We start from the raw sequence: 25,402 nt of genomic DNA, 5'->3' as shown, positions 1-25,402 counted from the left end.
AAATCCTGAAAGCAGTTCTCCTATGTCTTTCTTATCTAAATTAAGAGTTTTGAAGTCAAGATTTAACTATACCTAAATAAATAGTTTCCATTTGCCTCTGCCTAATATAAACAAAGAAGTAGATTATAAAATCTATTTGGAAGCAAGGAAAGATGAAAAGAATTGAACTATGTAAATCAGCATTTGGCTAAACACTTGATCATACTTCTAATCTTAAGAATATGGTCAGTATGTTTTTATTTTAAATTCTAAGTCTGGTCTGAGGGTCTACTTTAACATTGGAACCTAATGAATATGCTCAGTCTTTTAGATATATCTCAGGGTGAAACATAACATGGGCATAAAAAAATTTCCCAAGATAAAAGATTCTCTATGTCACATGTAAATTAATGTCAAAACCAGTCAGGTAAGGGATAACTTAAGAGTGTGAAACAGCTGAACATAAATGATCTGCTCCATACTCTACCTCTAAGATAACCACAATCTGGAGTACACGTTCTGTATCTTCTTCTTCTTCTTCAAAGTCATATGATATGGTAAATGTCAATTGTCCTCCAGCTGCTGTAAGCTACAACAGAGGAGATGCATAATCATTACAAGATAGGAGATGGGCTATTAACTCATATTTTACTTATTATTTTAAAATCATTTTATTGTTCTAGAGGGTAGAATTTGGAAGAAACAGAAATTACAAGAGTGCAGAGTGAGAATGATAGACATTTCTTTAGCAGTAACCTTTATACGAACCTTACCCATCAACAGCAAGCCTAACATAAATATAAATTCATGTATTGTTTTTCCCAGTATTGCAGGCTTGCTGAAATAGGTTAAGCTCCATGAAACCAAAAACAGCCCCTCCTGTCATTTTCCTCGTCTATAACTTAAGCTTTACAATTCCCAAGCAGAGAAGGATCTTTGTCAAAATTGGGAGATTTCTACCCATCCCTGAGGGTCACTCACTTTCTGTTGGTATGAACACTTTCAACAAAGACATCACTCCATTTGACAGTAACTTTCCATAGACTATAAGCTAAACTTGGAAATGCTGTGGGTCAGAGCAAAACAAGAGTAGCAGCAAATTTTATATTATGATACAATTCAATCAAAACTCCCAAGGAAGATACGCTTTTCCCTGTGCAATCAAATATACTTTGTTGGAATGAATGTTATTATCCCTTTTCATTAAACAAACTTCTTTTCTTCCACTATGCATGCCAAGTCCCATATAATGGATGCTTGAGGTTTACATCTTTGACATTGACAGTAACCTTGCAGAAAGGGAAAAAAAAAAAATAGGAAAGCAAGATCATTTATAGGACAGGAATCAACACTGGAGCTTGAGTGACAGATTTGATGCAAATACTGCAGTCCTTTTTTTAAAAATTCCACTCCAGCATTGTAAATAAAGACATTCATAAAACAAAGCTGATGATTTGTATTCTGCTGTTTCCTCCATGCTGACACACACAGCCCCAGCTCAGCAGCCGTTGGCTCTCCATGGCCTCTTACTGTGGACCCTGACCACAAAACAATTCCCAGCGATGCGCGGGATGGAGGAGGAGGAACCCGGATTCCTCTTAGAGTTGTTCCGTGGGGAATGGCACATAACTTGCCATGGCTGATTAAACAGGGTTTCCAAATTGCAGCTCTGCAATGTCTTCTAAGAACTCATTACAAGGAGCTCTAGTAGGAACTGGTATTCAGAAAACTTTTATTCCCTGTTCCACTGAGAAATAGCACTCCTCTAATGTCTTTTCATATATAAAATAATAAATATCTGCCTGGACTATAGCACTTGGCAGTATTGTGAGTAATGAAGGGTGAATCTGTATAACAGGTTTTGGGTTCTATTAAGATAAGCATCCTAAATATTACCTTGCCTACTTGTTCAAAATCAGCCAGACCATTTTCTCAATGAGAAAAATCTAGACAGGAAGCAGGAAAGAATGCTTTATAGATTTCAAAGACTGAACTATTTAGAATTTTCTTCATTTATAAAAATATTTTGTAGAACCTAGGGTTGGAGTTTGGGAAAAACACCAGGATGTAGATTTATAATGTTGCAAAAACTTTTGAGCTTCCAAATATATTTTGATCATTTAAAATTTGGACAACATGCTTTTATTTATTTATTTATTTATCTATTTATTTATTTAGGGGAATGTGTTTCCCTAAAAGAAAAGGAAAAAAGATCCATTTTAATTCATAATTTCTTAATTTAAAGTTACACAAATGTGAGGAACTCAGAATGAAAGGTAATGCCTATTTTGCTCATAAGTGCCAAACTGAGTGTAATTTGAATATCCAAGCTTTTTTCATTTTTTAAAGATTTATTTATTTGTTTGAGAGAGAGCACAAAAGCATGCACACACATGCGCAAGGGAGGGGTAGACGGAGAGGAAGAGAGAGAATCTCAGGGGACTCTGCATTGAGCTTGGTGAGCTGGGGACTTGATCCCATGACCCTGAGATCATGACCTGAGCCAAAATCAAGAGTCAAACATAAAACCAACTGAGATTATACAGGAGCCCCAGAATATTCAAGCTTTTAAGGCTTTAGATGAAATAGAAAAATGTTTGATTTGTTACAACATTTCATTTGTTTATGTTGTTTCTATACCTACTCATAATAATTATAAAGTCAAATAACATATAAAATAATAAGGGAGGAATGAGGATGGAAATGGGAAAAAGAAACAAATACAGAAAAAGAAAGGGCCCTTTGGCAGGTCAATCATAATATAAAACAAGAACTAAGGAGTAGAATTAATTCAACCTGTTCTTCTGAGGGCTTATGATAATAATAGTAATAAAAATGAAAACTTGACTTTTCACTCACATTTCTTAAAGCAAATTTTCCCCAACGCTTCCATGTATCTTTGATACCTATACTTCAGTACTGTTAGAACCAGTTTTGAATCATCTAAAAATTTGCATGAGTGAATCCATTTTCCTTCCACCTACGTTATGTGGAAGCAGACCATTTAAACAAGAGGTATGATGATGTTATCAGCTTTGTTTTTTTCTCCGAGTCACAAATATCAATTTCCATAGTATTAGAATCATTGTCTTTTTCATTCACTTTAAAGCTATATATTTATGGCCATTTCTTTTTCTTTTGTTTAAGATATTTATTTATTTATTTGAAACAGAATGAAAGCACGAGCAGGAGGGAGGATCGATCAGTGGGCGAGGGATAAACAGACTCACCACTGAGCAGGGAGCCCAATGCAGAGACTCAGTTCCAGGACCCTGGGATCATGTCCTGAGCCAAACACAGATGCTTAACCAACTGGCCACCCTGGCATATGGCCATTTCTATATGGCAGCTTAGTCAACTCCTTATTTAAGTTACTTTCAAAAAGGATTGCTTAAGACGCCATCCCACAGTTTAGAAGTTGTCCTTCCCAACAAGTACACACCATTATATGAAAGTCTTTGTAATGAGTCAACTATAAGACAGCATCTTCTTTTCCAAGGGATATTGGGATTTGGGGGAAAAAACCATTGAGATTATTCAGAGTATAAACCGTCCTTTCCTATAGCTTTGGATGAAGAAGTCTCTGCCTCTTCTCCATCTATCCACCACTCCATATGACAGATATCACCTTCACTTGGCTCTTCCGTGTCCTTGCTTTCCTACTCTCCTATAATCCTTTTTTTATCCCAATCCTCAATCTCTCCATCAAATCCAATGTACACAGAAATGCCAATCATCAACCAACTTTATTGTCTCTCCTAAGTATTATCTATGATCTATGGTTATTTATTATTTTCACTGTCAAACTCAGATATAGGATATTGCATTCATTTTCTTTATCCTTACCCATCCAACCTTTCTTATTTTACCTACTGCATCCTTATACCCCTAGTACTCCATTAAAAGAGTTTCTTGAAAGGTCGTTTATCAGCTCTATCTAGCAACCACGAATGGACCTTTGGTTCAGTTTTAGTCTTTATTTGTATGTGGCATGTAATCACTCTTAAAATTCTCAACTCCTTTGTCTTCAATTGCACCAAACTTCTGTGATACTCCTTCCTCTGACTGGGTTGTATCACTGTCTCATTTGTAGATACATTTTTCTTTCTAATTCTATACTCCATGTATGGATGTCTCCAAGACTCTTACTCTTTTGGTTACTGTTTCTTATTGACTATTTTTTCCTTTAGTGGATTTTTAAGATTTTATTTATTTATTTGAGAGAGAGAGAAAGAGGCAGAAGAGAGCACAAGCAGGTGGGGAACAACAGGCAGATGGAGAAGTGGGCTGGGAGCCCAACATGGGACTCCATCCCAAGACCCAGAGATCATGAGCTGAGTGGAAGGCAGACGCTTAACCAGCTGAGCCACCCAGATGCCCCCTCCATTAGATTTAACTATGTTTATACCTGGTTCCTCAATCTGTATCTTCTATCCTGTGCTGTGCTGTGTCTGTGTTAGTTTACTCAGGCTCCCATAATAAAACACCGACTGGGTCCTTAAACAACAGAAATCTGAGATCAAGGCGTCAGAGGAGTGGTTTCGTCTGTAATCTCTCCTCTTGGCTTATAGATGGCCATCCTTATCCTGTGTCCTCACATGGTCTTCTTTTTGTGTTCATCTGTGTTCTAATTCCTTCTTTTTAAAAGGATACCAGTCATATTGAATTGTACCTACCCTAAATACCTCATTTCAATTTATTTTTATTTATTTTTTTAAAAACATTTTTATTTTATTTATTTGACAGACAGAGATCACAAGTAGGCAGAGAGGCAGGCAGAGAGAAAGAGGAGGAGGAAGCAGTCTCTTCACTGAGCAGAAAGCCCGATGTGGGGATCGATCCCAGGACCCTGGGATCATGATCTGAGCTGAAGGCAGAGGCTTTAACCCACTGAGCTACCCAGGCACCCCACCTCATTTCAATTTGATTACCTCTTTAAAAATCCTTTCTCCAAATAGTCACATCCTAAGATTCTAAGGGTTAGGACATCCACATATGAATTCAGGGGCAGGAATACAGTTCAGCCTATGACAGTTTTATACTGAGTGATTTTTTAATAATGTCTGAAACACTCAACATACCCAGTTAATCTTATTATCTGGATCTTTCCAGAAAACAAACTTGATTATTTTCCCAACTTCCATGACCGGGTCAGGTCAATTGTTTTCTTTCTCTATTTCAAATTAGAAACCATAGGTACAACATAATATTGTTTTCTCTGTGTTATTTGTATCAAATTAGTCTCAATCTTATTCTAGTGAAATATTTCTTGTCTAACTTTCTATTTTCACTACTACATCACAGTTAGTAGTGAAAGTAGTCACTAAGTGTTTGAATTCAATTTTCTGACCTCACTCATTACTTCTGTTATTGCCTCCCCTAATGAAGGACCTCTAGTGGTCCTGGGACCACTTCATTCAAGTTTCTACATTTCATTCAAGTTTCTACAGAGTTTCAATACTCTCTAGGATCTATCTAGCCCCTTTTCACAAGCTCTGTGCAGAGGTGGCCCACGGCACTGCAGTAAACTCACAAAGGCACTGTGGGATACTATCAATATTTAAAGGAAACATAAGCAATACTATGTATCTGTTGGATACCACACAAACAACTAGCTTGAGGTACTTCACAGTTTTAACATGGGAAAACTTTATATTCCTTTCAGTGATATTCTCAAAACATCAAGCTCTGTTTTTGCACTTTCAGCCATGCTGTATCTTTGTCAAGGGAAGTCTTCAGTGGATGCTGTGATAAAAACCAAATATTGTACAAAAATCAATGCAAAACAGGAATTAAAGATAGCAAACTTGTTTCTAGGTTTAACAAATTGTGTATTACCCGGTGGGTACACAAATCCCCTTTAGTAAGTCATCCTAGTTATTTATGGGGGAAAAAAAATTATTATATTGCTTGAAGTTTTGTGCATTATCTTTTTAGGTGGTTGCTCAGTTGTTATAATGCAAATATTTGTTAAGTTGTTTGGCCCTCACTATTGTGGCATATTCAATTGGTCTAGGAGACACTGCAAAACAACAACAACAATAACAAAACAAAGATAGTAAGAGTACCGTACCACAAATTGAAGTTTTGGGATCCGACTTACCCCTGTTTGTACCTACCCATTCTCCTACTTTGATTTGCTTCAACTCATTTTCTTGCTGAAATTTCTCACTCCTACAGCTCTCTGATTATTCAAATGCTGCTTTTCTTGGGGTGCCTGGGTGGCTCAGTGGGTTAAACTTCTGCCTTTGGCACAGGTCATGATCCCAGAGTCCTGGGATCAAGCCCCACATCGGGCTCTCTGCTCCACGGGGAGCCTGCTTCCCTCTCTCATTCTCTGCCTCCCTCTCTGCCTACTTGTGTTCTCTGACTGTCAAATAAATAAAATCTTTAAAAAAAAATGCTGCTTTTCCTTCTCTGGTTGGCTAGTGTCCCACTGGTCAGAAGACTGAGGAGGAAAAAAGGGTTTCTCAGTGGTATTCTCAAAGATTCAGGGGCAACCACAGCAAATAAGAGAGTTAAAGGACTCTAAAACAGGGACAGCTCTGCATCAACTGTATCATCCATTAATGCTGGAGAATGCGTTCTAACAACACATCCCATGACATTGGTAAGTTACGTGTATCATGTATAACTTCAATTTTCCACAATTTTGGTCTCTGTAGACTCAACTTATAAATTTTATCTTTGAGAATTTCAAATTCATCCATTTTGGGGCCAACACTAGAGCACTGCTTGTATTGCCAATAGAACATTTCATTTTCTCTTGCTACTGAGGAACAAAACTGCCACTCTTCTATTGGCCAGAGAAATACAGTTTTCCACAGACAGAAGTAAGTGTAATTCCAGCTCACATTTAGAAATTCTCCCGTTTACTGGATAGATTATATTTATCAGAGATGAAGTTGTGTTCCTTTTCAATACAAAGAGAAAGTGAATTTAATGAGAATAGTTCATTTTATGAAGGTCTCCAAAGACCTAGTGTTGTATTTTTTGTTTTGGGGGGCTTTTTTCTTTCTTTCTTTTTTTTTTTAAAGATTTTATTTATTTATTTGACAGAGAGAAATCACAAGTAGACGGAGAGGCAGGCAGAGAGAGAGAGAGAGAGAAGCAGGCTCCCTGCTAAGCAGAGAGCCCAATGCGGGACTCGATCCCAAGACCCTGAGATCATGACCTGAGCCGGAGGCAGCAGCTTAACCCACTGAGCCACCCAGGCACCCCTCTTTTCTTTTTTTTTTTTTTCCACCTTTCTTTATATCCATTAAGCAAAATTCTCTTCAAGAAGATTCAGTTATCGGGGCGCCTGGGTGGCCCAGTGGTTTGGGCTGCTGCCTTCGGCTCGGGTCATGATCTCAGGGTCCTGGGATCGAGCCCCGCATCGGGCTCTCTGCTCCGCAGGAAGCCTGCTTCTCTCTCTCTCTCTCTCTCTCTCTGCCTGCCTCTCTGTCTGTCAAATAAATAAATAAATATAAATAAATCTTTAAAAAAAAAAAAAAAAGAAGATTCAGTTATCAAATTGAGAGGCACTGCAAGGAAAAGGAGTCATTCACTCCCAGCGATGGTTAATTCTAAGTCCTTCATTCTCCTGATCCTCAAATTCACCCCATTAAGAAAAGAGCAACATAAGTAGCTTTTCCCAGGAGTACCTGTTTTAATTCTACCTTCAGGGGAAAGAAACAGCTTGTTTGCAAGTAACATTACAGTTACTATGCGATATATAACCTAATGTCACACATAATAATGTAGTGTGCATGCAGCACATTGCATTAAAGATTTAATGAGGCAGGAAAGTTCTCCCTCATGAGTGGAAAAGGCTAAAGGTAATTCATAAAGCTAAGCTTTACATCAGTATTTAGTATTAGGCTACCTGTGTTGTAGCCTCCCCTACCCCCAATCTCAAGAAATATGAATTGAAGGGTGAAGGGTGGGTGATCTATGGTGGACACTATATATGGGGGGAAATTTTTTCTTAAAATAGGATTGGGTTATTGGGTTGTCTGCTATTAGAACGTCATCTCTCTTATTCCATTAAATGGGGTGTAAAATCTAACATTTACTTTCACTAACCAGAGCAAATATTTCAGGAGGGATGTACAAAAATCAGAGAGGAAAAGTCTTTGTAATATGGAGCAGGATAAATGAAACGTATATGTTAATTTCAATTTAGCATCACAAACATGGCGAGTGGTTCATCTTTCTAGATTTTGAAGCTCCATAGCCTTAAACTCTGAAAATGTGTCCCTCCCTCCAAAGTGTTTATTGATGCCTCTGTTCATGGAGCTCTCCTTTAACATCAAAACAGAACTTCATGTTTTGTTATATTTTTCTGTACATTTATAACATTGAGATAAGAGCATGTTTCTCTTGTTTCAAAGTTTGTTAATTAGAACGTGTGTAAGGGGATGTTAAATTAGAGAACGGGCAGAATTTACATAGGAGGTCCTAAATTCACATCACCTTAATGCATAGAAAAAGGAGTACGAATTTTGAGGGTCAAACAGAAACAACGCATTCTGGAAACATTGGCTGGGAAGGTCAAGTTAGGTAGTCTAGGAGATACAAAGAGGAAAATCTTGAGGATTTTCCTGCCTGCCTGCCTGCCTTTATTCCTCCCTTCCTTCATTTCTTCCTATCTGCCTGGATTTCCTGCCTCCTTCTTTCCTTTTATCAATCTCCTTCTTTTTTTTCCTCCCCTTCTTCTCCTCCCCACTCTTCTCCTTCTCTTCCCTGCCTCGCCAGCTCCAACGCGTCCTCCTTCTGATTATTTCACCTTTAGACCTTTAGACATGGCCACATCCAACTCGATAATTTTGCATTCCTTTGTATTTTGTTATCAGCTAAATTTCTTCAGTATCCAAAATAGGGATGAAAATGATCAATGTGACTGTGCCAAGAACAGTTTTATGACAGGCACCCATCAGAGATATTCTCTGAGTGTGACACCAACTGACTAGTCAATGTTCCTGGAGCCCAGTCTCCTAACTGCTTAGTGGAGAAACCAGTATGAGCTTCTTATATGAATTTGTATAAAATAAAATGTCAACCTCTCTTCAGCATAAGCTTCATGTCTTCCGTATAACAAAGTAAGGCCCGATTTTACATTCTCTATACTCAGTTATGATTCAAAGCAAATGGAACTGTAAGAGTTTGATCGGGTAAGAATGTTTCTGGCTGTAACTGAAAGCCATACTGTTAGTGGTACTTATATAACAAGAGGGCCATAATTAAACAGATCAAGTTTTTAAATATAACAAACAGACTATTCCCTCCTCCACCCCCCCCCCAACTTCACATATTTCTACAAACACTTAAATCCATTTGGGAACACTTAAAAATATAAACACTCCATAAAAAGATTTGCTAACCATCATATAGAAGATGATGGAGTATGGTATCCCGTAAACAAATGAAGATTTAGTGTTTCCTCTAGGTTTTCTGACTGAGAGAACTACTCGTTACTTTGTGACATGCACTGATAAGTGTTGAGTTGAAATAACACCATCTCAACAGATGTAGTAAATGGTAGCAGCCAAATTCTCCAAACTATTTTTTGTTATCAGGCCCAGACTCAAAAACAGAATCTTTGCAACAGCTGCTTGTCTTCTGTTTACTTACTTAAGTTTGGATGGAATGTTCCATTAGTACTCTTGCTATGGGTTGGATTAATTTATGTGTAAATATTCAGTACAAAAAATACATGTAATCCATAATTATGCATTGATCTAGTCAAATAAGCTGTAAATTATGTTTTTTTTTATATGTAAGTTTCTTACTGACTAGGAACCTAATATTTTTTTAAAGTTCTCTGCCAAGAAAACAGAAAACTGCATGCTTATGACATACAACATGAATGTTGGTTAAAATAACAACATACATTTTAATCCAAGTTCCATTAAGTTAAAGAGAAACAGGCTTACTATTTTCACATAAATGATAAATGAATAAACATATTTTATACACTTAAGCACACAAATTCTGGTAAAAAAAAAAAAACTTGTAAGAACACTGTAAAAAGGAGATCAATAATGCTATTTTCTATTTCAATTCAAAGTTTAGCTAACTCTCTCTTAGTGCTTAAGCATTTTGTCCTGTAAGAATATTATTAACTTTGCATAGTATATGGCTATTGTATAGCCTTTCCCTTCTAATTGCAAAATCAGGAATAAACAGAATTCTGTTATAAACAGAATTTCTATCTTTCCATAGGCAATGCTCAATATTTATACTTTCAGGAACATTAAATATGGTTGGAAGGGCTGTATGCTTAAATAAGCTCAATTAATTCCAGGTTATGTTAGTTCAACAGAGGTTATTTTGAAATAACAGTCAACTTCCCACAAGGGCAGATGCCAGAATGCTAGTCCTGGAATACAATTTTTCATTCAAAATTGATCTACCACTCTTCCTTACCTCTTTTCCCTTATTCATGAACTCGGCAGGTGATTCTTTATTACAGCAGTAGAAGCTGGTTATGAATTTGGAAAGAAAAGATTCCCAAAGATGCAATGGAAACTAAGTCACACCCCAGAGGAGAACCAATAGCCTAATAAAATATATTCAAGTGTCATCCTCCAGAATGAACAGATAAAGATTTGCATTAGTTATCTAACATGTCTGTTAATGGGGAAATCAGATATAAATCACACAAAAGATCAAGTTCATGCCTGAAGATTTTTCAGACCTGGTTTTGGATTCTGGTTCTGCCTTTAAATGTTGTATGGCCCTTGGGAATTTGTGGTTTCAGAGTCTCCACTAATTTTCCCTAAAATGAGTTGAATTACACCTACCTGTGAAGTTTGATCTTAGGGTGAAATGAGGAAATATACACAAAGTTCTCACTTGGTACCTAGCACATAGTATATAGTCAATAAATAATGTAAATCATACTCTTTTAATAAGGATAATTTTCAAAATGAAAATACATACAAACTTCACACTAAAAATATAATCATAATGATATGTATTTCATGATTCTAAATGCACTTTGCAGTCCTAGGGTTTCTAGAAGAGATCACACTGTTGGCAGGATTCAGACCTTATTCATGTTTTAATGTTTCCCTATGGTACTTTGCATAAGCATCTTACAGACAGTAGATATTGCATAAATATCATCTGAATTTTAATCAAATTCAACACCATATATCATTTCAATGTATTATAGATGGAGAAGGCATAAAAAATCAGGACAAATTTGTACTACCCTCATGAGATAACTTGCCAGTTGTTATTTGAATAGGCCTTTATTGGTTTCTCTATTCTTATTTTTGTCAGTCCTAAAAACAGACCAAAAGAAATATGTCTATTTGAGTTTTCTGGTGATTTGAGCCTACTGCAGGAACTTACCGTACTGCTGACTGGCAAACTCTTAAGTGCGTTTATTTTAAAATAAGGCCCTTTAGCATTTGAGAAGTTTGATCTGAAGTTGGAAGGAAAAATCAATATTTAAGTCATTTAGACATTTACACACATACAGCAACTATATGTCATTACTTTTCACCAGATTCTATATGCTAGGATAATAGTGTAAATTCCAGCACCCACTAATACATATTTTATAAGTTACAAATACATTTTCGATTATGTTCTGATATATTGGCAAACAATGTACTCTCGGTATTAAAAAGACACCCAGCATACAGATTCCAGGAAGCAATGAGCCAAATGCTTATAACTAGTCAGAGCACATTCTTGACACCACCGTTTAAGGGAGAAGTTGACAAATTAGAGATCACCCAAAGAGGTGTGACCAGGATGCTGATGGCTCAAAAAGCAGAACAAGAGGTTTAGAAAGGAAATGGAGATCTTTAACCTTAAAAATAGAAGACATAGAGAAATCATGATTGTTTTCTTCGAATGTCTAAGGGTCTATTTTGTATAATAAAAAGAAAACTTGCTCTGTTTGTCACATAAAATTGAAGTCCATACAAGGAAGTTGGGGGGGATATTTTTTGATCCCGCATAAAAATTAACTTCTAATATCTAGAACTCTTGAAAATGGAATGAGCTTTGTAGGGTGTCCATATCTCTATAGATATATGAATAGAGGTCCAACTGTCTGGGTGTTGGAGAAAGAATGCCGACATCTTCTAAGAGTTTGGATTAGATTTGATATCACCAGCAATTTACAATTCCACCATGTTAAATTTCACAGCTAATTTACTAACAGTTGGTTAATTAAGTATCAGGGTAACTCTTTTCAATTTCTATTGTACAGTACCAATATAGTAATTAGCTTTACATATCTCTGTTCCTTGCTCTGTAGTTTTAGAGATAAAATACTTAAGTGACAGGCCAACATATGTCATTAAGAGAATAGTACTTGCAGAGACGTATCAGAGATTCGGAATGGTATAGTGTGAAAGAGTACAGATTCTAGAGCTAGTCTTCTTGCGGAAGCAGGGAGTAGTCAGATCTCCACTTACTAGCTTTGTGTAACTAGGTAGAGCAAATTATTTAATCTTTCTTTGTATCAAGTCTGCCATCGGGAAAATGGAGAGGATGCAATAGTAAATGACTCATATGGGTGTTGTGAGAACTCAAATAAACAATCTAGAATAGTGTTTGATATTTTATCAATGTTTAGTAAAGGTTAGTTGCTACCATTGTTTTGTTTTTGTTGCCATTTTGAAAAACAATCTCCAAAATTTTTCAACTATTCAGAGCAAGTTCCTCTGACTACCACCATATCATTGGGACACATCAATATGATCTGGATGTTTTAAGCTTGAAGATAAAAACATTTGCCACTTTTTTAAAGCAAGATACAGATAACATAAAAATATGGTATGTTTCAAAATTTAAGGGGACTGAGCCATACAAAAATCCAGTTAATATTTATATTGAACTTTAGAATTGAAATAGCATTGTTGCATCATTTTATTGAATCTCCAAAAATCTTATAGTGTATGTTTATGATTATTGTTATTATATTGTAGACATGTGGAAATTGAGGCCTTAAGAGTTTAAGTTTTACAGTTACACTGTTACTTTGGTGATACTGCGATGTATTCTTGATTTATGCTTACTTTTTAAAATACTTCCCCCTCAAGACATCTCTCAAACACACACACACACACACTTCACACATTCTCACTCACTCTCAGTGTGCAAGGTGTCTATAATGCAAAGACCATGTGCTTCAGAATAAGATTAACTCTTAGAGACTAAGACTGACCTATTAGAGAATCTTGGTCCATATATTTACAGTGTGACATTGAGCAAATTAATTTAATTCTGGAGTCACTCTGTGCTATGTCAAAAAGAGAATGAAAATACCATCTTCAAGGGTTTTTATAAGGAATTCACTAGAGGAACCATATAAAACCTATTCTCCATGTTCTATACCCAGCATGCAGAATTTCACGAAACATTATTTCATTTTCCCTCCTAATTACTGTGAGAACTCACTAAATTCAAAATAGGTTTGCTAATTTGAATCGAAGTATTTGTGCAGAAAAGAAAAATACTCTGGTTGCTGAAACCTGAAAATATACTATCTTTATTAATAATAATAAGAAAACAAGGTAAACTTTTCTAAAACACTTATTTTTTCCCCATCAGACTAGTAAAGATCTCCAAGTCCGAGATCTTTAGTGTACTCTATTAGTGTACTCTATTAGTGAGGGAATTAGGGAAACAAGTACTTTCGTGCATTTGTGGTTGTAGGTACAAAATCTATGGGCTCAATTTGGTAATGTCTATTTAAATTACAAATGCATGTACACTCTGACATAACAATTTTAGCTCTGAAAATTTATCCAACAGCTCTACTTGCACATATGGGATATAGCTAGGCACATGATTATTCACTGCAACAATGTTTGTAGAAAAATATTGAAAATAGACCAATGTCCATTAATAGTGATTGCTAACAGACATATTAATAAGGGTAATGATGGAGATGCCACTCTGCAAAGTGCTTTTATATACATTAACTCTTTTAATCCCCCAAACAATATGCACACAGCCTGATGTAACAGGTATATTACTATTATCACATTCACCTTAAAGTTGAGAAAAACTGAAGCATTGATGGATTCCCTAACTTGCTTAAGGTTATAAAGCTGACAGGTGGTAAAGCCAGGATTTGAACCTCAAAGCCTAACATGAAAGTCAATGTTTAGCTTCTTCCAAAACAGCTGAACAAACTTGGGTGCATCCATTCAACAAAAAACAAATAACCAACCAATCAAATAAATTTATACCACACAAACATACATACACACACAAAGAAAATCTTTATTCATTAATATGGAATTATCTTGATTATATTAAGTAAAACAACTATAATGTGCTTTTATAATATGTATGTCATGTAACCATTTGTGTAAAGTGAGAAAAAATTACATATATATGTATGTGGATGTGTGTGTATAAATATTCATATATATATATTCTATTAAAACAGAAATGTAAAAATAGAGAAAATAAGAGTTAACCCAAAATACATGATAGTTACCCTTTTGATATTATTTATTCTTAAATTAATTTTATCAGATGGAATGACTAATAGAATCAGCATTGCTATCTGGAATATCTAAAAGAAGTCAAATATTTGTGATGTAAGCGCCTGAAAAATATTAGAAAGTGTGTTTCATAAAGAATGCCATAAAATATTTTTGTTGGGGTTTCTGAAAGAGGAATACTGAGAAAACACAGTGAAAAGGGGATCAGACCTGAGTGTTAGCCAGCCTTGCACAAACCAGATGTATAATTTTTTTTTAAAGATTTTATTTATTTGACAGACAGAGATCACAAGTAGGCAAAGAAGCAGACAGAGAGTGAGAAGGAAGCAGGCTCCCCGCTGAGCAGAGAGCCTGATGTGGGGCTCAATCCCAGGACCCTGGGATCATGACCTGAACCGAAGGCAGAGGCTTTAACCCACTGAGCCACCCAGGCGCCCCCAGATGTATAATTTTTAAAGTATTTGTTCCTTAAGAATGAAGTCAAATCCAAAGTATAGACTATGGAAGTAAAGAGAGCTGACATGATGTCTCAGCTCATGGGAATCTCATGGAAGTATGACTTTGAACAAATATTTGTCTCCGTGAGCTCTATTCTACGTCTACTCATCTCTACTGTGAAAATTCCAACACTTTCCCTGCTTATTTTATTGTGTTAAGATTTATACAATGTACTATTTATTAACACATTCTAGAGACTACATATATTCACACTTTTATTATTTGATACCTTTAGTTTTAAAATCCCCTGTCCTAAATGACAACAGAAATCTCGTGTCTATCAGATCATACAATTTCAACTAGACATTTATGACTTCTTGCTTCAGTATGAAAACCCTCTAATATGCATAAACTATTGCACTCAAGTAAACACATTACATGGTATTTTAGGTTTTTCTTCCCTTCATTCTTTTTTTTGTTTCTAGTAGATAAATCACTAGAATAAATTGTCCTCACCAAATTCTATAAGTTTCATGGGGCATTTACTAAAGGCAGGTCAGACTATGGCCTCCCTGACTAAAAACTATAAAACAAACAAAAAAAGCACCCCCCCCCCAAAAAAAAAAAGAGAAAGAAAAGGAAACTATACCATTAAGTCAAGGAAAAACAATGGCCAAGATTTCAAAATGAAGCTGAGCATTTTTCACAAGCTATATGAGAAAGTTTATAATTTTTCTACTAAGATCCCCAATTCCCATAAACTATAGGAACAAAGGGAATACAGACAGTGTTCTTTACTATTTTCTAAGAAAACAGAGTTCCTGCCATATAAAAGAGACAGACCCTCAGGACACTCCAAAGTTCCTGCTAAGAGTTCAAAGAGGGCCATAAAAGCAGTCCTATCAATCACAACATGAAACACTTTCTCATACTCTCATGGGGGTGTCATATTTATGCAGCTTTGGACACTTATTTTCTTCATGTATTTTATATAAACTCAACAACTATATGCTTCTTGGTGGGGGGGGCAACATCCATGCATTCTGTGAACTTTAACATATTGCATTGAATTTTGTAGTGTGTATTTCATTTTATATACTATTTCTAAAAGGTTTTTAACATTTCTGTTGTTTCTTTTTCTTCTCAATCATAACTGAACATCCCTCCCACACAGACCAGCTGTTTCTCCATTTAAAAGAAGGCAAGTAATTTAACATCCTAAATACCAAACTGCATCTCAAGGTCAGAGTCAAAAGCTTTTATGTCTCATTAATTTTCAAGCTCTTCATCAGTTTTTCTCATTGAGCTACCATTTATATCTTGGTATGTAGAAATGCATAAAACTTGTGTTAAAATGGAAGGTTCTCTCCAGCTATTAAACTAATATAAAATATTTTCAATTAAATAGGCAGTAGTTCGTATACTTTGTAAATGGCAACAGCAAAACTTCAAAAGCTTTTAGGTCCATTTACCAGGACCTCCTACCCACCCCCTCCCCACCGCCCCGCCAACTGAAGTAGATGAAAATCATCTCCTTGAGTCAATCCATGCTCTGGCTCCTGAGACATAAAAATATTGACCTTCATCTCCTAAATCATACCATTTAGGTTACTCATGTAATGCTTAGAAATTATACATTTTAAAATATTAGCTATTTCTTAGAAATTCACTAAAAGTGCATAATAAAAAACCTACATGCATCACCATTTGATTTTCAGTAGTCATTTATTCAATAACAAATAAGCCGTAGTTCAATAATATAAACAACCTTGTATCACTTTAGAATTTAAGCAGTATTTCTGAAAGTAATCATATATACAGAAATTAACTGGAAATCTTACTAACTTCATTTATTTTCTAACCTATCAAAAGACTTAATTTTTTTTAATCCCCAAAGCACTTATTTTACCATTAAGAAAACATGGCCAGAGATTATATACCATCTGTCCAAGGCCAAATTGCAAATAATGGCAGAGATTCTGGGTGTTGGCTTTCACTTCTATGACTCCATGGATTTTTAGATACTATTGCTTAGAACAACATGTTTTCTGTTCTATTTTATTTTGTTATAATGATTTTAAAGCAAGGTCCCAAATTATTTGACAGTCATCCTATTGAGTGTCATTGGGGTCTTTATCTCCTGTCTTGAATCTAGGTAGGTTTAACCTGTGAATTATTGTGTGCAACTTCTGAAGTAAGGTCATTAAAGACCATTGAGCTTTTGCCTGGTTATCTGGGGACATTTTCTATTGGAGCCCCACACTGCCAATTACCTGAAGCCACCATACTTGGAGGAAACCCAAACTGCATGTACTGTTCATGCATGCAATGTCTGGTTGTCTGTCTCAGGTGACTCAACCTTTGAGTTATTGTATTCCAGGCATTTGATGTGTACATGAAGAAGCCTCCAGCTTCTTCTACTCCCCCACAACCATTCAAGTTGACTCTGTTGGGTCCCAAGATATTACTGAGGAAAGAGTACCTATCCTTGCAATGCCCTGTCCAAATTTCTTACTGTAACATTTGTAGGCATATTAAAATAGTTAACACGCACTATAAAGTTTGAGGTGGTCTGTCACTCAGCAAAAAATAACTGGAAAACTCTTAGAAGATCTTAATTCTCTCAAATATGGGTTAAGCACCATTGGCTAGTTTAATAAGTTCAGCTACCTCCAGTCAAAAGCTATGTGGTTCTAAAACTTTGCTTTTCTTAAATGATCTTTCTTTGGAGCTATAATTGTGTCATCGTTTTATACATTATTTTTATAAGCATGGAATAGAATGGCTTTGCACAAATGCTTTTCTGAGTCAAATTTCTTCTTTAAATTCATTCATTCACTAAACATTTACTCAATATATAACCCATGTATTTTAAAACTGACATATTTCAAAGATCTAGAGATGAACAAATATGAATAAAATAATTATTCTTGGGTGGGAGATGAGGGGAGAGAGAGAATTGTTACTTAATTTCTCTTTCTATTTTTCTTCCTACACTTCTCACTTTATAATGAAAGTATTTGGGACTTTATTTATTTATTTCTTTAAGATTCTATTTATTTGTCAGAGAGAGCATGGGAGCACAAGCAGGGGGAGCAGCAGAGGGAGAGGGAGAAGCAAGCTCTCTAGTGAGCAAGGAGCCTGATGCAGGGCTAGATCCCAGGACCCCGGGATTATGACCTGAGCTAAAGGCAGACACTAACTGACTGAGCCACTCAGGCATCTCAGCATTTAGACTTTAGATTAACCCCTGAAAAGGAGCTTTTGCTTCACCTCAGAGTTTTGGCTTTCTGATAATTTGTTGCCAGAATAATAGTTGTCTAAGCTTAATTTTTTGTGGCCAGAATAGTTATTTTATAACATGTTCTCAAGTTTTTAAGTGGTCTAATTTATTTTTTTTTTAATTTACACTTGACCATGCTGTGGTCACAGAATAAAAACTAAATATTTTCTGGTTTGAGAATGTTTGAAAAATGTGTGTGTGTGTGCCTGAGTGTGTGTATCTGGTCTCTCCCTCATGAGACTAATTTTTAAAATATTCCTTTGGCATAGACCCTATTTATAAATATAAGATTATGAGAGTACTATTATTTGTTTTTTAATCTTAGTACAATTTATTTGCTAAATGTTTACCTCTTCTTTCCTCACATTTCAGAGACTGAGGAATGCATCAAAGTCTATTGCTACTACAACTGTTTGCTTGCATAGCAATAAAAAGTATCCAGTAATATGAATATTCAAATGCAAGAAGAAATTCATGATATGTTATTATAATCTTCAATAATAACAAAAAACTGCTGGGGGAGACCTAATGGTTTGAATAGTTTCATAGCTATAAGATGAAAATAGGAGCACTTCTAATTAGCAACCTATTCTAAGAAAATATACTAGTAAGAAAAAATTGCCTCCCTGTTTAATCATGTTATTTACTTACTTAAAAATAAGAATCAAATAATTTTTAAAAGAATAAAATAATTTTAAAAAAAGAATAAAATAATTAACCTAAAACAGCCAAGGAATTTCACTATTTCCAAAAAAGTGGTCAAATTTGACAATATATTTTAAATATATTAAAAAGTTTAAAAATGAGAAGGAATATCCAAGCAAAGTATTCTTTATGCAAGATATGTTGGATATAAATTTTTAACAAATCAGTATCATAGTAGACATTTTTAGAGTTACATTATATTTAGCTAATGAGAATTGAAGAAATATTAAAGTGTATCATAATCATCAGGCAAGCACATTCATCATTTTATTAACTTTTCCTAATGTCTTATTTTTAGACACCTGACATTCAAGAAAATGTTATCATTTTTCTTGACCAAATAAAATTCTGCTATAATTTTATTATTACTAGGTAATTTAATAAGCTTAGTTTTACATATGGCTCCATGTTAGGCTTGGCCCTTTTTAAAGCAAATACAAATCCAAGGATATAGTGAAGAGAAATATGTATTTCTCTCTTGGTAGAATTTACAAAATCTCTATTTTTTAAAAATAAAAATAGAAATTTAGGGAAGTGTGGTATCTTGTCAATAGGTGAAAAAGGTGAGGAGAAGCAAGGTTTGCTCTTTTGCAGAGGTGCTCACATACACAACAAGTGAGGGGAAAAGAGCACAGAGGATCTTTGAGTCATCTTGTTAAAGCTCATTGGTTTCTCATCACAGCTTGAGAAATCAAAGCAAAACAACCCCAAACTACAGATGTTCTAGTAGCACAACAATTGGAAAGAACCCATGTTTTTGTCCACAAACTCAACACACTGAAACACATAATGATTCTTTTATTCTAATTCAGTTAGTTCCAAGCTTCCTAGTCCCTGGAATTTTCTTGCTCATCATTCACATCAGTTTGAACATTCAAAAGTGAATGTGAAACATTTTCACATGAGTCAGTAAGTTCTTATAAAGGTTGAAATTATGAAATTGTCTTTTTAACATTTCAGAGACATGTTTAAGACTTTACTTCCAGTTCTTTTAAGTCACACATTTATGTCTAAAATAAACTAGAATAAGACTAACTTAATTTATTGCATTTTGTTCACTCAAATACATAGGCCACAATCTGTAGTGGGCTACAAATGAGCCTGAGATTAATTCAGTTGAGTTGACTGGCAATTTTTTCCCATGCATTTAATTTCATAAAGACACAGAATCAATGATGAGTTTTATGCTTCCTAGTATATGACCTAGGTGGTTTAATGCTTGAATATTTAAAATACATTCTATGTAATTGAGTTTCCTAAATAAAAAAAGTCAATTTACATAAAGTACATTCACTTTTGAATTGCATGTACATTGCATGAAAGTACATAAGCAATTAACAATGAGCATATGAATTTTAACTTATTCACATCAATATAGCTTAATTATAAAAATGCAGTTTTGATTTTCCAACTACTCATAAATGTACTCTCTTAAGTAAACAGTCTGTTGCTTTAATGAAGTCTACTGATCCAATTTAAACTATACCCATGTCAATGGAGTTCTTACTACAAAATAGAGCCCCAATACAGATAGCCCCTGAGTTACGATGGTTTGTCTTTTGACAGTTTTTGACTTTGCAATGGTACAAAAGGGATATGCATGCATTCAGTAGAAACTGCATTTTATATTTTGAATTTTGATCTTTTTTCTGGGCTAGTGATATGTGGTAAAATACTCTCTTCATGATGTTGGGTAGAACAGGGAGTCACAGGCCCCACTAAGCCACATGATTACAATTAAACAACCAACACAACTACTCCGTACTCATGCAGCCATTCTGTTTTTTCCTTTCATTTTTATTCAACAAATTACATGAAATATTTAATACTTTATTATAAAATAGGCTTTGTGTTCCATGATTTTGTCCAGCTGTAGGTTAATGTAAGAGTTCTAAACATGTTTAAGGTAGGACTTAGGCTAAGCTAATAGACTAAGCATGATGTTCCATAGGTTAGGAGTCTTAAATGCATTTTTGACTGCTGATATTTTCTACTCAAAATAGGTTTAACAGGACATAACCCTATCCTAGGTTGAGCAAGATCTGTGTAACATGTGTATGGAGAAGAAATACCACTACACATTCTTCTTTCAAGTTACCTCCCACTTTTTTGTTTTATTTTCAACACCCTGACTCTGTGATATAAGTGAAAAACTCATAAAGGTCAGCAAAACCAGGTGGGCTCTGGGTGTCTTCTCAATGATAACAAATAGCTAGACTGGTAGAATTATTATGATGGATGATTCACTTTTTGGGTTTCCATTTGTATGTGCAGAATTATGTATACCTCATTTAAAATGGCTTAATATTTGGACATTAATTACTTGAGGCTACTCTAATGATAGTCTTTAACACAATGCACATACTCCCTGGCCTCACAAATCCATGGACAGACATGAAGACTCCCTGACACTGATATCCAGTAAGAAAAATTCTTAGGCCCCTTTACACCTCAAAAGTAAATCCAGTTTAGTCCCTCATCAATAAATCTGTGTGATGTGGCTGTCAGGAGCCAGAGTGGAGACACAGCTTCACACAAAGCTGCCTTTGGCCCTCAGTCAGATGGGGGAGAGTGGCTTACCTTCACCCTGTGTCACAATCTTTCTCACAACATCTTTAACAAAAATATCACCCTCACTTCCAGTCCTCTGCCTTTATCCCTGTTGAAGTGAGGCTTCACACCAGATTCTCAAGGCCCTACAAGGAGGGGATAGGAGAAAAGGGACACATCCCATGACATCTCTATTATTATTATTATTATTTTCATCTCATTGTCTCCTCCTGGTCTTGTCAAAAATAACTCCCACTTTCCTCTATCCAAAGATACATGTATCCATCGATACTGTAATTGTTTCTTATTGCTTTCATACTAAGCTGAGCAGCTGGAAGTTACACAAAGTTATCTCACAGTTCTAGGTCTCACTAAGGTATAATGGTTAAAATCCTGGTGTCAGCAGGGCTACATTTGTTTCTGGATGCTCTAGGGGAGATTCCATTTTCTTGCTCATTCAAATTGTTGGCAGATTCAGTTCTTGTAGTTGTAGAACTGATGTTCCCATCACTTTACTGGGCATTGGTCAATGCCCATTCCTAGCTTCTAGAGCTCATTCACATTTCTTGGCTCATGGACTCCTCCATCTTCAAAGACAACGATGATGGACAAAGTCCCTTTCAGGATTTGAATCTGTTCTTCCTCTTCTTCCACTGTCACATCACTCTGACTCCCTTTTCTGCCTTCCTCTTCTACTTTTAGGGCCTTACGTGATTAGATTGGGCTCATCTGGACAATCCAGGATAACTTTTGGGTCCTCAAAGTTAATCACATTTGTGAGGTTGTTTTTGTTATGTAAAGTCACATATTTATAGGTTCTGAGGATGAGGACATAGACATGTTTAAAGGGATCATTATCCAGCAAACCAATATGTCAATAAAAAGAAATTCCAAAGGAGACCCTACCCACCAGCTCTACAAACAGACCCAGATTTACAATTTGCAATCAGTTGTAGTGACAATAATTTTGAATAATAAAAATAAAATATTTTAGGGAGGAGAAGTAAGGAGAAGGAAAAAGAAACTTGCATATATAGATTTGCATACTTGCATATACAGATTATGGTTCCAGGTCTGCACAGTTTTTAGGGAGCAATAGAAGCTACCAGATTAAATCATAACACCTAGAAAAGGAAAGCTTGCATTGAAAACTTTGGCAGGTTTTTTTTTTTTTTTAAAGATTTTATTTATTTATTTGACAGAGAGAAATCACAAGTAGATGGAGAGGCAGGCAGAGAGAGAGAGAGAGGGAAGCAGGCTCTCTGCTGAGCAGAGAGCCCGATGCGGGACTCGATCCCAGGACTCTGAGATCATGACCTGAGCCGAAGGCAGCGGCTTAACCCACTGAGCCACCCAGGCGCCCACTTTGGCAGGTTTTTAACAAAAGGACTGTAGCCCTAGCAGACACAGCTATAATAAGAGCATATACTTGGTTTATGTATCCAATGTCATTTTCCTGAATTTCAAGCAGGAAGAAGCTGCGATTTCCCTAGAATATAAATCATGTCAAAAGTAAGAGTTAAACTCCAAAATAAATTAAGTAAAACTTAAAGTGATTTTCCCAAGCCTAGCACAGATAGACACAAATTAAGACCATATTGTACATATACTCTGCGATCATAATATTCTGCCAAACAAGAAAATGTCTCCTTTAAATAGACAGCTATATTTCTCAGGTTATTGTGCTGAAAGGAAAGAACATTGTATGATACACTTTCAATCACTGGAACTTAGTGACCGCTATTCCTTCTATATCATTTTTGTGCTATGTATTTGGAACTTTGTATATATTGTACTGATACAGAAATGGCAACTATATAGAGGTAGATGAAATCTATTCCTTTGTAAGTAAATGTCACTAATGTTTAATGCATGGCACTTCAGATGTTGATAATTTTCTTTAAGCAACTGAATTATTTTATGTTTAAGATGCACTAAACAGTATTTGGATGGCATATTTTCTGTTGGTTTGCTTTTCATTTTAAAAGAAAGTCTAGCCTCTCAATTTTAATCATCAGAGTAAAAGTTAAGATTTGAAGAAAGTGCATGAGCAGTTTCAGGAACTATAGGACAAAGGGATAAAATGTGTTTATGCCTGGAAAAAAAAGGATGTGCTCTACAGTGTTACGTTAGTAGCTAGAAACAACTCGATGTCAACATATACAGATGAAAAGTGAATAGCCATACTATAATACTGCAAAACATTGCTCCATTCTCCCAATACTAAGCACATCTTAATACTGTTTGCTATATAATAGGAATAATGATAATACATAATTCAGAGCACTGTGTGAAGATCCAATCAGATAACTCAGGTAAAACAATCAGCATGGTGCCAGGTATGTATATGAATACTTAATACATTCCAGATATACATGTTAATACTTGATATATTTCAATTACTATTATTATTTTACCATTTATTTATTTTAAATTTATTTTAATTCCAGTATAGATAACATAGTGTTCTATTAGCTTTAGATATACAATATAGTGATTCAACAATTCTACACATTACTCAGTGCTCATCATGATAAATGCATACTTAACCCCTTTCACCTTTTTCACCCATTTCCCCACCTGCCTCCCCTCTGGTAACCATCAGTTTGTTCTCTATAGCTAGAGTCTACCTTTTTATTTGTCTCTTTTTTTGGTTTCTTTTGTTTCTTAAATTCCACATACAAGTGAAATCATGTATTTGCTTTTATCCGACTGACATATTTCACTTAACGTTATACTTCCTAGCTCTATCTATGTTGTTACAAATGGGAAGATTTCATTCTTTTTTATGGCTGAGTAATATTCCATTACATATATACTATATCTTCTTTATCCACTCATCTGTTGATGGATACTTGATTTGCTTCCATATACTGGTTATTATAAAAAAAAATGCTTCTATAAACATAGGGGTGTGTATATTATTTTAAATTAGTGTTTTGTATTATTTGGGTAAATAAACACCCACTTGTGGAACTATTGGATCACATGATACTTCTATTTTTAATTTTTTGAGGAATCTTCCTACTGTTTTCCACATTGGCTGCACCAGTTTGCATTCCCACCAAAGGTGCACAGGGTTCCTTTTCCTCCAGAGCCTTGTCAACACTTGTTTCTTGTGTTTTTGATTTTAGCCATTCTGACAGGGGTGAGGGCATATCTCACTACAGTTTTCACCTGCATTTCCCTGATGATCAATGACATTGAGCAGCTTTTCATGTGTTTGTTAGCCATATGTATGTCTTTTTTGGTGAAATATCTGTTCATGTCTTCTGCCCATTTTTAAATTGGATTATTTAGGGGTTTTTTTTGTTTTTTGCTTTTTTTTTTTTTTTTTTTTTGCTATTGAGTTGGATAGGCTCTTTATAGATTTTGGATACTAATCCTTTATTAGATGTGTCATTTGCAAATATCTTTTGCATTGTGTAGGCTGACTTTTAGTTTTGATTGTTTCCTTTTTTTGCACAGAAGCTTTTTATTTTGATGTAGTACCAATAAATGTATTTTTACTTTTGTTTCCCTAGCCTGAGGAGATAGATCTAGAAAAATTTTGCTATGGCCAATGTTAGAGAAATGACTACTCTTCTACAATTTTTATGGTCCCAGGTCTCACACTGAGATCTTTAAGCCATTTTTATCTTATTTTTGTGTATGGTATAAGAAACTGGTCCAATTTCATTCTTTTCAATGTAGATGTCCACTATTCCCAATACCATTTTTTGAAGAGTGTCTTTTTTCCATTTCATACCTTTGCCTCCTTTGTCAAAGATTAGTTAACTATATAAGCGTGGGTTTATATCTGGGTTTTCTATTCTGCTCCATTGATATGTCTATTTTTGTCAGTACCATCACTGTTTCGATTAGTACAGTTTATAGTGTATTTTGAAATCTGGGATTGGGATACCTCCAGTTTTATTCTTTTTCAAGCCCACTTTGGCTATTCAGGGACTTTTGTGGTTCCATACAAATTTTGAGATTATTT

The 25,402-nt window shown here is 35.2% G+C and overlaps 1 protein-coding gene across 1 annotated transcript in view; it reads right to left on the bottom strand.

Moving 5' to 3' along the window:
- Nucleotides 1–25,402, bottom strand: part of LAMA2 (laminin subunit alpha 2) — a 638,355-nt gene that overhangs the window by 290,396 nt on the left and 322,557 nt on the right. The window contains exon 13 of the mRNA XM_059400698.1: nt 467–568. Coding sequence (XP_059256681.1) covers nt 467–568 — 102 coding nt within the window. The remainder of the gene's footprint in view (nt 1–466; nt 569–25,402) is intronic.

The sequence above is a fragment of the Mustela nigripes genome, chromosome 5 (assembly GCF_022355385.1).
Source record: "Mustela nigripes isolate SB6536 chromosome 5, MUSNIG.SB6536, whole genome shotgun sequence".
Taxonomy (NCBI): Eukaryota; Metazoa; Chordata; class Mammalia; order Carnivora; family Mustelidae; genus Mustela; species Mustela nigripes.
The sequence above is the reverse complement of the archived record's forward strand: the minus strand, read 5'-3'. Positions and strand labels throughout refer to the sequence as shown.